We start from the raw sequence: 14,300 nt of genomic DNA, 5'->3' as shown, positions 1-14,300 counted from the left end.
TGATTGCGTCCTGGCCTCCATCCTAAGTAAAGCTCCACTGGCTTGATGGGTAGGATACGAGGTATCGTGTAAAGCTAGAAGCTTCTTTAGGAAATAATTTTCAGGCAGAGAACACTAATGGAGAAAATCCAGGCTGAGGCAAAGATCCTGTGAACAAGACCTCAGAATCAGAATGGAAAATGCAGGTTAGAGGATTTCACAGCTCAGGGCTGAAGATGCTAATCTGTTGAAAGAGCAGGACAAGCATTTTGATGAGAAGCTGACTTGGGTAGCCAAGATTGTTAGGAGAACCAACCCCTTAGGGTTGAGGCCAAGAATTTGGAACCAGAATGCTAACGCTGGGGAAAAGCAAGGAGAGAGGGGGAGAGATATAAGGGCAGCCTCCTGGCTAGACAATGGCCACTACAAGGTCAGGCATGTGGCACTGATCAAAGAGGTATGTAAGAGGCCAACACAGAACCCCTCCAAGCTGTTTGGTAATTATATGAGGCTGGGAAATGCAGAGGGAGACCATTCAAAGTCCTTTAAGCTGCAGCCTTAGGTCTTTAACTTTTGTTTTTCACTATAGAAAATAATACGAAGCCACTACAGTGGGCCAGCTGCAATGTACATGGAATATGGAATATTTTGGAAGACTAAGAAACAGTGGCACCAGCTGGAAGCAACTGCAGAGATTCAGAGGTGAGAAGTGCTGGCCTTAGAGGTAAGGATACTTGGGTGTGTAGGAAGAAATGATCAGTAGGCTTCAGGGCTGGATTTGCTGTGCCAATGCAGAGAGGAAGACAAACATGGTTGGGGGTGGGGGTGAGGGGAAGGCTGTAAGAGGATTTGGGCTTTTTTGAGATATGATTAAAACGCACAAATTTTAAGTTTGTACATCTCCCCTCCCCACCCCAATTGAGGTTTTTATTTATTTTTTTAATTTTTTATTTTTTTTGGTCTTTTTGTCTTTGTTGTTGCTATTTCTTGGGCCGCTCCCTCGGCATATGGAGGTTCCCAGGCTAGGGGTCGAATCGGAGCTGTAGCCACCGGCCTACGCCAGAGCCACAGCAACGCGGGATCCGAGCCGCGTCTGCAACCTACACCACAGCTCACGGCAACGCCGGATCGTTGACCCACTGAGCAAGGGCAGGGACTGAACCCGCAACCTCATGGTTCCTAGTCGGATTCGTTAACCACTGCGCCACAACAGGAACTCCGAGGTTTTTTTTTTAAAGACTGAGTTTCCAGTGCTTGCAGATCCTGAGTGAAGCTCCCTAAAAGGCAAGAAGCTTTATGCCCCTGAAGTGAGAAACAAGGACTGGAACTCGAGATTTTGAAGTTATCTGGAGCCAGCAGGTAGAAATCTTGAGAGTATATGAACACAGGTGCAGCAAGAGGTAACCAAAGAACAGAAAGGCCCAATTTGGGGCACGCTTGGGCCCCACACTTTGGGTCTTATTTGCTGATGTAAGCACAGAGGCTTCTCTTTTCTTCAAAGTCATACTTACTTCCCTTTAAGGAGAAAGAAATCACTTTCTTAGTTGGCTTCTGCCAACGTCTGCCCTATCAAACTTGGAGAATGGCGACACTGGGGGGAAGGGAGCTGGAGGATCCCACTGGGTGGTCTGCGCCTCCTCCAAGCAGCCTGCACGACTATTATGCACAGCTACGTTCTTGAGCTGGGGAGCCCAGCTTCCTCCTTGCAGCGCTCGGGTAGCCCGGCTTGCGCACCTCGGAGTGTACAGGAATCACACTACCCCGAGCACCTCTGCTCCAGGTGTGCACTTGCAGTGGCCCAGCAGCAACGTCCTTGGATGTTTGCAGCCCTTGCAAGCTTGCACACAGCGAGAGCACAGTGGCTAGAATTGGGGGGCGGTGGGCGTGGCCGTGCCGCCTCGCGCCCTCTCCCGCCCAGACAATCCCGGGAACGTTCTGAAAAGTATCCAAAAGTTCTTCGCCGCGCGCGCGCGCAAAAGGAAAAAAAAAAAAAAAAAAAAAAAAAAAAAAAAAAGGCACAACCCCCCACCACTCAGAGCGTTGTGAGTCCCGACCTCGCCACTCCAGCTGCACCTTCGGCTGCAGAGCAGAGGCTTCCTTCGACTTCTCCTCGGGAGCCTCGCCGTCGGCTGGGTGCTTCCCTTGCAGCCACCGGAGAGTCCCTGCGCTTCTCCTTGGGGCACCATGCCCAACGACGACGCATACAGCAAGCCCTCGGCACCGTCGGAGGCCCCGCACGCCCCCGGCGCACCTCCGCAGGGCAAGGCGGGGGGTTTCAGCAAAGCGCTGCTTGGGACCTCTGGCGGCGGGGGCTCCGGGGGCAGCAGCGGCGGCGGCTCCGGGGCGTCGGGCATGAGCGCTGCCTCGAACAAGAAGTCCCCGCGGCTGCCCAAGTGCGCACGATGCCGAAACCACGGCTACGCGTCGCCGCTCAAGGGCCACAAGCGCTTCTGCATGTGGCGGGATTGCCAGTGCAAGAAGTGCAACCTGATTGCAGAGAGACAGCGCGTGATGGCCGCGCAGGTGAGTCCTGGCGCCCCGGAACCACGCTCACCCCTGAACTTTTTGCATAAAGCCTTTCTGGCAAGGCCCGCGCCTCGCGGGGCCCGGGTTCGGGAGGGAGGCAGCGGTGCTCGCTGAAGGTGGAGGAGGGCTCGGGGCGTGGGCTTCCAGGACCCGCGTGGACGCCGGGCTGGGAGGGCGGGAACTCGTCCCTCATCCCGCTGCGAGAGCTGGGAGGTGCGCGGTTTACTCTGCTCAGGGGGCGCGGTATCCTTGTTTCCTCCCTAAAGCTGGAGTTAGGGGTTCGCCCCTTCGGGGATCCGCAGGTTGTCTGATCCCTCTTTCAGAGCGGAGTTAACGGGTTTCTCTCTGCTTAGGAGTTCCGGGGATCCCTTACACTCACCTTCCAGCAAGAGTTGCTAGGTTCACACTGCTTGGAAAGGGTCCCCGGAATCTCCAGCCCCGCTTCGAACAGAGAGTTGCGGGGCTCGCCCCTTGGGGGGAACCCCGGGATCTCTAACCTCATTCTCTGAGCAGAGGTGGGGGTTTTGCCCTTCTCGGGGTTCCGTGGGATCCCAGACTCCGCCCCTGAGCAGAGAGGTGCTCTTAAAATAGGGAGGGTGCTGGAGGGTGACTGCTTCTTAGGGAGAAGCGGAGACCCGGCAGGCTGTTGCTCCTCTGGATAGGGTGTCGGGAGCTTTGCTTTTCTGGAAAAGTCTCTGTAACGGACGCCAGCGTGGCGTGGTCCTCGTTGTGCTCTTGGCGCACTTTTCATATTCGCCGGGGTGGATCCAGGCTGAGCGTCTCAGCCATTTTGAGCACTGCGGAAATTTCTTTAGAGTTTTAAAGTTTGCTGTCTGGACCCAAGTTATTCAAGTAGAAGTTACTTTGCTTATATTTAAAAACACACTTAAGGATTTTAGAAATATGCGTAGGGGAGAAAATGCATGAGTTGGAGGTTTTTTCTGTAGTTGTGCTTTTTAAAGTGTCCTAAATTGGGCTAGTAATCTAGCATCCTAACGGAAATAAAGTTGATATCCTAAAAGAATTTTTAAAAGAGTATGATGTACATTCTTTCCAGCTGGAAGTTGTTTCATCCTTTTTAAAAAGGTTATTTAAAATGAAAAGATGCCAAAAAAATTTTTCTAACGATTTGCTACTTTTGGTTAGGAACGGGTAAGTACGCTCTATTGAAAATGATTTAGATAAGAGCGTTGAACAGTACTGCACAAGTGCTTAGAGATTATGCTTTTTATATACATCCAATTTCTAGAAATGTGTTTTAAACTATAGATACGTTTTGGCTTCACAGATTGCCAGTGCAGTCATGGAAACATAGGTTGTTTCACTTATTTTTTTAAATGGATTTTTAGCTTAATCTATAGACGGTGAAAAGAACACACTGAGTATAGCATTAAAATGCATCACAGTGAAGTTACTGGAAAACATTTATGAACATTTCAAGTTGTATTTGTAGGTAGAACATTTTTCTGAACGTTTAAGTGTTGGCTTTAATACTTAGTGTGGAGAGTATGCTTGGGAGGGGCATTTTCCTTAAAATTCAATAAAAATATTTATCTGAGTTTGGCCATTAATGTTGAATAAGCTGTATTAGTAGGGGCACTAACTTGGAAGAAGGCTATGTGAAGAACAAAAGCAGCTCAGGGTTACTTTTATAATATGAAACTTCAGTATTTTCCACACCAGAAGCCTTGTGCTGTGTTGAATAAAATCCTTTAACACCGGCTTAACAGCCATTTTCAGTCAATCTAGCTAGAAATTCTAGTTAGAAACTGATCTTAGCTATGATTTTAGGATAGGTGTATTTTAAATCAATTGTCCCACCTTCCTCATTTAAATAACATTTCTAAGAAGCCTTGAGAGGTCTTTGTAAAAGTGTTTTTAGTTTATGGACTGTAGAATACCCTGTACATTTTGTGCATGCGTGGGATTTGTGTAAATCAGTGTGTAAGTTTGCAGTGACATGCTTAACACCTTTGTGGGTATTAAAAATTTTTTTTCTGGCCAAATCCTTACTGTTGTGTTTCTAAACATCTTGGCTAATAAAAAAAGATTTAAGCTTAATTCCGTAATCATCATTGATTATTCAAGGATGTTTTTTGAAGACTCTTCTTGTTAGGAGTAAAATTACTTCCAAATTGATCAGCTTTCTAAATTTGGACCACAGTTTTCCTAAGGCAACACATAAACAGGATTGCATTTCCGGTTTACCATTTTGATTTCAACTGTTGGCTTGTATTTGGGCCTCTGAGGTACAGGTACTTGCACTTTCATTTTATTAACACCAGTGGTCAGTTTCAACAGAAAGTCTCCCTTTTTGGTACATGTAATAAGCAAAACCAGGTTATTTTCTTTTTTTTAATATTTAATCCCAAATACATCAGTAATCATCTGAAATGTAAATAGGATTACATATTCAAATTAATAAATAAAGACAAACTAACTTGTTTATAAGAGACGCAATTTAAATACAGAAAGGGTGAAATTAAAAGCCTGGTTAAAGGAAGATGGCTTAGCTAGAGTAATATCATACAATACAGACTTTAAGGCAAAATCATTAACAGATTTTTTAAAAGTATTTCATACTGATAAAGCAGTCAGTCCGCCAGAAAGAGCGCAATCATAAACAGTATGCACCTAATAATATCACTTTAAATTAACAAAGTAAACATTGATAGAACTAGAAGGAGAAATTAACAAATCCAGAATTATAGTGGGAGATTTTAACAGCCCTGTCAGAGGTGAAAAACAACAGGTTAATTTACTAAGAATATAGTCCTTCACTATACGTTAAGAAATTTGTATACTTTTGGTATTCTATTAAATCTTTTGGAAGAGAAAAAAGAGGGAGGAAGGAGAGACAGAGATCTAGAGTGTAGTTTTAGTATTACATCAAGGTTATTTTCTTTCTTTTTTTTTTTTTTTACTTTTTTTTATTACTCAAATGGATTTATCACATCTGTAGTTGTATAATGATCATAACAATCTTATTTCACAGGATTTCCATCCCACAGTCCAAAAAAACCAGGTTATTTTCTTGATACTGCTTTTTTCCAACCTTTATCAGTGTTATTTAAAAGAAGATAAGTGGAAGAGGGATCATGAAGAGTTTCTAGGTGTGCTGGGTCCTTCCCAGCAAGCTCCTCCCCCCCCCCCCCCCCCCCCCAGAATATCACACCTGCCCTCTCCCTTTCCACCTCCTCCAGCCTCTCTACAGGGACTTCAGTACCAAATTCCAGCTCCCTTTCCTCCTTCTCTGCAGGCTCCCTCCTCTCCCAGAGAACAGGGCTCTGCAGGGGTTCCTCAGCAGCCCCTGCTTTCCCTATCTTCCCTGCTCTCTTGTTCCAGACTGTTCTGCCCCTTCATCCATGCCTGTCCAGCGCCACTCATCCTATTCTTCAAGGCCCTGATTCATTACCACCTCCCCCAATCCTTACACTTGGGTCTGAATTTCTTCCGGAGGATAGGTGTGTGCCTGTCCTGTGGTATCTGCCACAATTTGTGTTGAATGGCCCTTGCATGTTTGCCTGCTTCCTGTTTCTGCTTTTAACCTGTGAGTACCTTGGGATTTAATCTCATCTTCCTGTATATTTGTGGGTCACTGTTCCTAGTACAGTGGCCTTTTAAACATTGTGGGAGGAAGAGGTGAGTGATCCCATTCTCCTTCTTTCCTAATCTGTCAGTGCGAACTGTCAGCTCTTCATGGTGTTCCTCTGCTGATCCTACAGTTTTTCCTCATCTAACCTTTCCTGCTCCTCTTCATGCTCATTTGTCGAGCAGAAATTTTTTTTTTTTTTTTTTTTTTTTTTTTTTTTTTTTTTGTCTTTTTGCCATTTCTTGGGCTGCTCCTGCAGTATATGGAGGTTCCCAGGCTAGGGGTCTAATCGGAGCTGTAGCCGTCGGCCTACGCCAGAGCCACAGCAATGAGGGATCCGAGCCGCGTCTGCAACCTACACCACAGCTCACGGCAACGCCAGATCCTTAACCCACTGAGCGAGGCCAGGGCTCGAACCCCTAACCTCATGATCCCTAGTCAGATTTGTGAACCACTGAGCCACGACGGGAACTCCTCGAACAGACATTTTTTGAGCACTTACTGTGGGCCAGAGTCTCTGGCTCTCCATCATTTCTCAGCTGGTGGCTGCACATCATAGTTTCCTTGAGTTGCTTTAAAAAAGAAACGAAGGCTTCTCAGGCCTCACTGCTGAAGCTAATGAGTCCCTAATGAATTGCAATGACTGGGGTGGGCGGGGCTTTGGTGGTTTTGGCTCAACTGCAGGAGTGATTCTGGGGTGTTTGGAGCGTGACTCACTGCCCTTTGCTTTCAGGTGGCTCTGAGAAGACAGCAGGCTCAGGAGGAGGAATTGGGGATCAGCCACCCCATCCCGCTGCCCAGCGCGGCTGAGCTGCTGGTCAAGAGAGAGAACCATGGCAGCAACCCGTGCCTGATGACTGAGAGCAGCAGCTCCTCCCAGCCGCCACCACCACCACCGGCGGCCAGCACCCCCACCACTGCAGCTCCAGGTAACCCCAGGGGGCCTGGGCTCCACGCTGTGGCCACAGAAACAGTCTTAGGACAGTCCTGAGCCCCAAACCACACTCAGAGCTTAGAGAGTTTCTTAAAAGATTCCTCCCCCCGCCCCCTGAAGGTCTGTGTTTGACTGCCTCGCACAGGAGGTAGGCCTGAATTCTGGAACCAGAATTGGACAGCTTCACTTTGCTGTTGGTTGTTTCAAGGCTGAACCTGGACAAGTCAGAATCACAGAATGCCAGAGGGCGTGAGGGTCCCTTCCATTTTGGGGATCTCTTGGTGGGAGCTAAAGATCCTTGTTTCCTAGAACTGAAAGTCCATTTCTCTGGAAGGATGACAATCCATTTAGGAAAAGCTGCTGAAAGAGCCAAATTCTAGGTCTGGAGTTTCAGTGGACACTGGGAAGTGAGGAAAGCCGTGTCCTATTAACTTAAGTTCTCTCCCATTTGCTAGTAAGATTATATGAGGGCCTTTGTGTGTGTGGATTCATTTCATTTCATTCTTTATTAATCCTATTTTATACCATGTGAAAACTGAGATGTAAAAAGTTCAAGTGGCTGGCTATGTCTGCAGAACTAGAAAGTATCTGCATTGGTCCATCTGCTTCCAGAGCTCACTGTGCTGATGGCACTGGGTCTGCAAATTACTCCAAGGACCATGGTGGCCTAGAGCTGCACTGTCCAGTGTGGAAGGACAGTGCAGCTGTTTAAATTTAAATGAATTACAGTGAAATAAAACGAGAATATTCATCCAAAGAAGATATACCAATGGCTAAAAGCACCTGAGAAGATGCTAAGCATCACTTAACATAAGGGAAATGCAAATCAGAATTGCATTGAGTACATCCATATACCAGTTAGGGTATTTACTATCAAAACTCCCCAGAAAATAGCAACATTGGGGGGATGTGAACAAACTGGAACTTTTTAAAATATAATTTTTTCAGTTGAAGTATTGCTGATCTACAATGTGGTGCCAATTTCTGCTGTACAGCAAAATGACCCAGTCATAAGCATACATTCCCTTATATCATAGTCCATCATGGTCTATCCCAAGAGATTGGTTATAGTTCCCTGTGCTGTACAGTAAAAACTCATTATTTATCCATTCTAAATGTAATAGTTTGCATCTACTAACTTCAAAGCCCCAGTTCATCCTCCTCCTTCCCCTCTATGTCTTGGCATCCACAAGTCTGTTTTCAATGTCAGAGAGTCTGAACAACTGGAACTTTTGTTCACAGCTGGTGGGAGTGTAAAATGGTACAATTGCTATGGAAGACAGTATTGTAATTATTTGATGAACATAATTATCTTTTATCTATTTTAATTTGTCTATTCTTTTTAAAATTTAATCATCTCATAATTAAGTTAAAAACAGAATTACTATATAATCCAGCAATTCCACTTCTGATTATGTACCTCACAGAATTGAAGAGACTCTTTTTTTTTTTTTTTTTTTTGCCTTTTTCTAGGGCCACATCTGTGGCATATGGACATTCTCAGGCTAGGGGTCTAATCGGAGCTGTAGCCACCAGCCTGCACCACAGCCACAGCAATGCGGGATTCGAGCCACATCTGTGACCTACACCACAGCTCACGGCAACACCGGATCCTTAACCCACTGAGTGAGGCCAGGGATTGAACCCGAAACCTCATGGTTCCTAATCGGATTTTTAACCACTGAGCCATGACAAGAACTCCAAAAGCAGACTTTTTTTTTTTAAGCTATTTCTTGGGCCGTTCCCGCGGCATAAGGAGGTTCCCAGGGTAGGGGTCGAATCGGAGCTGTAGCTGCTGGCCTACGTCAGAGCCACAGCAACGCGGGATCTGAGCCGCGTCTGCAACCTACACCACAGCTCACGGCAATGCCGGATTGTTAACCCGCTGAGCAAGGGCAGGGACCGAACCCTCAACCTCATGGTTCCCAGTTGGATTCGCCAACCACTGTGCCACGACGGGAACTCCCAAAAGCAGCTCTTAAAGAAATAACTGTGCCCCACAGTCGTAGCAGAACTAGCCATAATAGCTAAAATGTGGAAGCAACTCAGGTGCCCATTGGTAGATGAATAGATAAGCAAAAACTGGTAAAATACTATTTGACTGGAAAAAGAAGGGAAATTTTGTCACATGCCAAAATATGCATGAACCTTGAAGACATGCTAAGTGAAATAAACTTACCATAAAAGACAAATACCATATGCTTCCACTTACATAACTCAGTCACAATCATAGACACAAAGGTAGAATGATGGTTGTCAGGGGCTTAAGGGAGGGGGAATGGAGAGTTACAGTTTAATGGGTATAGGGTCTCAGTTTTACAAGATAAAAAGAGTTAGGGAGATGGATGGTGATGATGGTTGTACCACATTATGCATGTGTTCAATACTACTGAACTGTGCACCTAAAGATGGTTAAGATAGTAAATTTTATGTTATATATGTTTTGCCATCATAAAAAATAAAAGACATTTAAACAGTTACTTCCTCAGTAGCACTAGCCATCTTTTAGGTGCTTAGTAGGCACAAATATAGCTAAAGGCTACCATATTGGATACTGTGCATTTCTATTTCTCACAAAGTTCTGTTTAATGGCATTGGTCTAGAAGGCAAGATCTGTAGTAGGCTGTTGGCAAATAAAGACATACATTCCATATTAAACACATGTGCAAGATTCACAGAATCTTTTGAGCATTCTAAGGTTCCATGAAATATAGCCCTGCAATGTGGTTCCTCTTGCACAAGCTTTTCATGAGTTACTTGGTTTGCTGCTCTTAAGCACTAGACTGAAGTTGTCAGCTTCCTGTCATTAACTAGTGTGCAACTTTGGGCAAGCTGCTTTAGTTCTCTGGTCCTCTTGTTTCCTCTTCTCAAAAAATAAGGGATGAGGTCTTTGAGGCTTTTGAAGATTCTAGGCCCCTTGACCATTATATAGAAGGAGAAGGTTGGAGTTCCCGCTGTGGTAAAGTGGATTAAGAATCTGACCCCCAGTGGCTGGAGTTGCTGCGGAGGCTCAGGTTCAATATCCCGCATGGTGCCGTGGGTTAAAACACACAGCTGTGGTGTAGGTTGCAGTGGTGGCTCAGATTCAGTCTCTGGCCTGGGAACTTCCCTATGCCACAGGTGCAACCATAAAATACTAGAAGGAGAAGGTTAGCGGGCACCAAAGAAAGCAGGTGAGGGGTGGTAATCTCTGCGGCAGGTGGGTGCGTCCGCGTATCTGTTCCAGTGTGTTTCTGGGGCTGTCGATTCTGTAGTTAACAAAGGAAGTGGTATTGTTTTCTTGTTTTTTAGCTTGCTTACTCATACATTTATAGCAGTTTCTGAACTTTCCTTTTCATAAGAAGGAAGTAGTATATCTGTCAGAAATGTGAGTCTTGTGCTTTGGGATTTGAAGCTGTGTCTAAGGCTAATTACCAAGTAATCCAGGGTCAGGGCCGATGTGGTGGATTCGACGGGTGGGCTCATACGGGGTGTGCCAGAGGAGTGAAAAGGGGAGTGACTCATTTGATGTTCACAAGCACCTTCTGAAGGAGGAATTACTATTCCTATTTACAGATAACGAAGCCAATGGTAAGGAAACTGCCCCAGAATAAAGCTGAGTTGAGCTGGGATTCAGTCCAGGTGTGTCTGGTCTCAAAGCCCATGGGTTTTTCACTTGCCTGTGAAGAGAGGCTGTGGGACTAGTTCCTTGGAATATGCACAGTTGTGATTGGCTCTGTTATGGTTTAATCCCTAGGGCTAATGGGCAAATAGCAACATTGTTAGAGGGGACCATTCTCGGTTGGTGTAGAAGAAGGCTGTGGTCACAGGTCTTCATGGGAAGACAACAGGGAAAGGCCCCTGCTGGATCACTGTTAATGCTGGGCGTTTTGTAGGGACTGCAGGTGAACTTGGTCTTGCTTGCTGTCCCACATTTTATCTGTGTGGAAGGGGTGTCTGAGTTTGATATCTGAGGGTAGTGGAGCCTTAGAGAAGGATCTTAGGCTAGATGGAGTTCAGAATGACAAAGAAGTTCTCGCAGGGTATTTCGGAGTAGTGATAGGGAAAGTTACAAATAGAGGCACCAGGGGAGCATGATAGAAGGTTCAGGGTCAAGGAGGATGTGACCAGATTCCCTTCTTTGGCCCTGAAGCTGATAGACCTTGGAGTCATTTCGGAGTCTTGAACCAGCTCTCCAAGAGGTGGGGGGAAGGGGAGTGTGGAAGCCAGCTGTGTGTGGTGCACCTGTGCTCAGGTGTGGGGTTGGGGGGAGGCTCTACCTGCAGAGGAAGATGGGGCCTCCTAGAGCCAGCTGTCCAGGTGGGGCAGGGGCCTCGGCCATGGTCATCACACACAGGACTTCCACCAGAACTCTTGTGCGGGATCATTAACTGCTGCACTGGGCTGGGACCTGAGTAAGGGAAAAACAGAAATGCTGGTAAAGTTAAACTGTGTAAGTGTATAGAGGGAGAAAGACAAAGGGGGGAAGGGCAGAAGCGGGGGTGGGGAGAGAGAGAGAAGGGGAGGAAACCAGAGACAAGACAGACAAGTTTATACAACACACAAGGGCTGACTTCCTACACAGCACTGCTAACAAAGACAAAGCTTATGGTAAATTTCCAGAGATTAAGATTTCTTTTCTTTTTTTGGTCTTTTCTAGGGCTGCTTCCCACACCACATGGAGGTTCCCAGGCTGGGGTCAAATTGGAGCTGTAGCCGCTGGCCTACACCAGAGCCACAGCAACGCAGGATCCAAGCCGCATCTGCAACCTACACCACAGCCCATAGCAATGCTGGAGCCTTAACCCACTGAGCAAGGCCAAGGATTCGTTAACCACTGCGCCACATGGGAACTCTGAGATTAAGATTTCTTTTAAGAAATAGCATTTAACTTTATGCAAGAGATTAAGATTAAAAAAAAACATTTAACTTTATGTAGGTAAATGGTAAACATTTATAGTGTACAAAAACATATTCAGTGAAAGATAGTTGTTTTTCCAGTCCCAGCCTGTAGGTCTCCTGTTGGTCATCCAAGGATTATGAGATGCATGTGCAAGCTTATGTGTGTTTGTCATTTGTGTGTGTGTATATATACATTTATTTTAACATAATGGGAGTGTATTATTCCCACTCGTGTTGTTTTTGTTTTTGTTTTTTTCATTTAAAACCGTGGAATTTATTGATGGCCTGGTGTTCCATTTTATCGATATGGAAGCCTGGGATTTGCAGTTATTTCATGCAAAAATAATGGAGGAGTTACCCTGGACTAGGGAAGCCCACCAGCCGGGCTCCTCCTGGGAGCAAGCTGCTTACCTTCTTCAAAATACCTGATGCTTGGTGTCTGCGAGGGCAGAGGCTTAGTGAAATCCAGCAGATGTTTATGTCCTTGAGGTTTCTTAGTTATCTCCTTTTGGCTCCTGAAAGTGCCAAAAGTGAGAAATGCTAAGAATCATTGCTGAGGGTATTGGCTGAGTTCTGAGGTCACGGTGAAGGAACCTGGATTGACAAGCTGTTGTTTCCTTAATGGAGAAGGACCCCTCTGAGTAGGATGACATACTTAAGAAGGAAGTCTCTACGCTCCTTAGCCAAAGATTTGCTAAAATCCTTGGCCAGAAACACTGACTGAGGTTTCCTCCAACAATGGGTATAAAGGTTTCGGTCGTTACTTGCTACGATCGTGGGTATTACTGTGAAGAGGCAGTCTTTTGAAGCATTGCTCTTTCTCATACTAGTGGGATCAGAGAGGCTGGCAGGGGTACTAGGATTAGCAGTGTCTTTCCAGCCATTTTGGAGGCACCCAGAAAAAGAGGTGAGCGTTTTTGACTATAAATGATAGTGAATTAATAGCAACTTCAGCATTATCTCTATGGTTTTATTTTTTTTTTTTTCAATTTTAGCCTCAGATACAAGTACATATTTCGTTTGAAAGTTAGCTGATGACTTAAAAAAATCTCATAGGCAGTTCTTCCTATATGGAATTTGGGCTCCCGCTTATTTTATGTCTGCTTTTCCTTCAACCCCCTGTGCAGCTGCTAGAATGCCGTTTCGCCCAGTGCTTTCGCCAAGGTCCGCACAATTCTTTGTCTCTCCTTCTCTGTGCAGAGTTGTCAGATGAAGGGCTGCATTGTAGAGAATCGGGTTCTGCACACGTGTCCTTTGTAAGTAAGGACCTGAATGTTATCTCCTGGGCCCTCCCTTCTGGAGCACCCTGGGCTTCCACACACACTCACATCCATACTCCCCCGAGTCAAGCCACCTCCTCCTGTCTCAGGCGGCACCCCCCACCCCAGTCCACACCAGTGGCCTGCTTTCACTCGCCTTTCCCCTGTTGGAAGGGTCAGCCAGGTCTCTGTCCTCCCCCTCCTTCACCTTTCTTTAGCAGGAAGTCCACTTCAGCTCAGAGAGAGAGCGAGCTCACCCCGGTAGGGCACACATGCCATCCTGGTTGGGTGCCTTCTAAGTGCTTAAATGCTTTGCAGACGTGCAGTGTAGTACTTTGAAAATGGAATCATGTCCCTATGCCATTTTTACCAGGAAGTAATATGGTCGAGAACTACCAATTGAAGATGCTGAGTTATTTATGTTTCTGAAAAAATGAACTTCACTCCTTAGAGCAATTATAGGTTTACAGCAAAATTTAAAGTTATGGAAGTTTCCCATATATTCTCTGCCCCCCACCCCATATGGACACCTCCCCTTTATCAACATCCCCCACCAAAGGTACATTTGTTACAATTGATGACTGACGTTGACAGATCGCCATCACCAAAAGTCCATAGTTTTTGTGAGGGTTCACTCTTGGTGTTGTGCCTTCTGTGGGAGGGTTTAGACAAGTTAATGATGGCATCTACCCATTGCTATGGTACCACGCAGGGTAGTTGTGCTGCCTAAAAATCCTCTGTGGAGTTATTTAAATTCAGAACATCATTTTGGATTTTATCTTCACAGTTTTCCATGTTGTACAGAAAGAAGCACTTCATTCAATTGAAATGCCACAACATGTTAGCCAGATTACTTTGAGAGTTGATATTTGGAGGATTCTGGCCACTTATATGAGATGAGCTCCATTTGATTTTAGACAGAGCTCTCAGTTTCAAGTAGAAGATGTAGAGATTGCTTTTAAAAGGGCTTCAGATAAGAGTGTTCTCCAATTTCACTTTCAGAGTCAAAGAAACTTCCAGGATGTTTAACAAGACAAATCTCTTTAAACTGAAGCAAAATTTGGAAGCGTGAATGAAGGAAAACACTTAAGATTAATGGTACTGATCATTTTGAGAACCTAGTGTTTGA

The 14,300-nt window shown here is 45.6% G+C and overlaps 1 protein-coding gene across 1 annotated transcript in view; it reads left to right on the top strand.

Annotated features, from left to right (window-relative positions):
* DMRT1 (doublesex and mab-3 related transcription factor 1) overlaps window positions 2,057-14,300 on the top strand; it is a 111,958-nt gene continuing 99,714 nt past the window's right edge. The window contains 2 exon segments of the mRNA NM_214111.1: window positions 2,057-2,502; window positions 6,831-7,026. Coding sequence (NP_999276.1) covers window positions 2,164-2,502; window positions 6,831-7,026 — 535 coding nt within the window. The 5' untranslated portion in view covers window positions 2,057-2,163.

This window comes from Sus scrofa, chromosome 1, assembly GCF_000003025.6.
Source record: "Sus scrofa isolate TJ Tabasco breed Duroc chromosome 1, Sscrofa11.1, whole genome shotgun sequence".
Taxonomy (NCBI): Eukaryota; Metazoa; Chordata; class Mammalia; order Artiodactyla; family Suidae; genus Sus; species Sus scrofa.
This window is presented reverse-complemented; position numbering and strand designations above follow the sequence as displayed.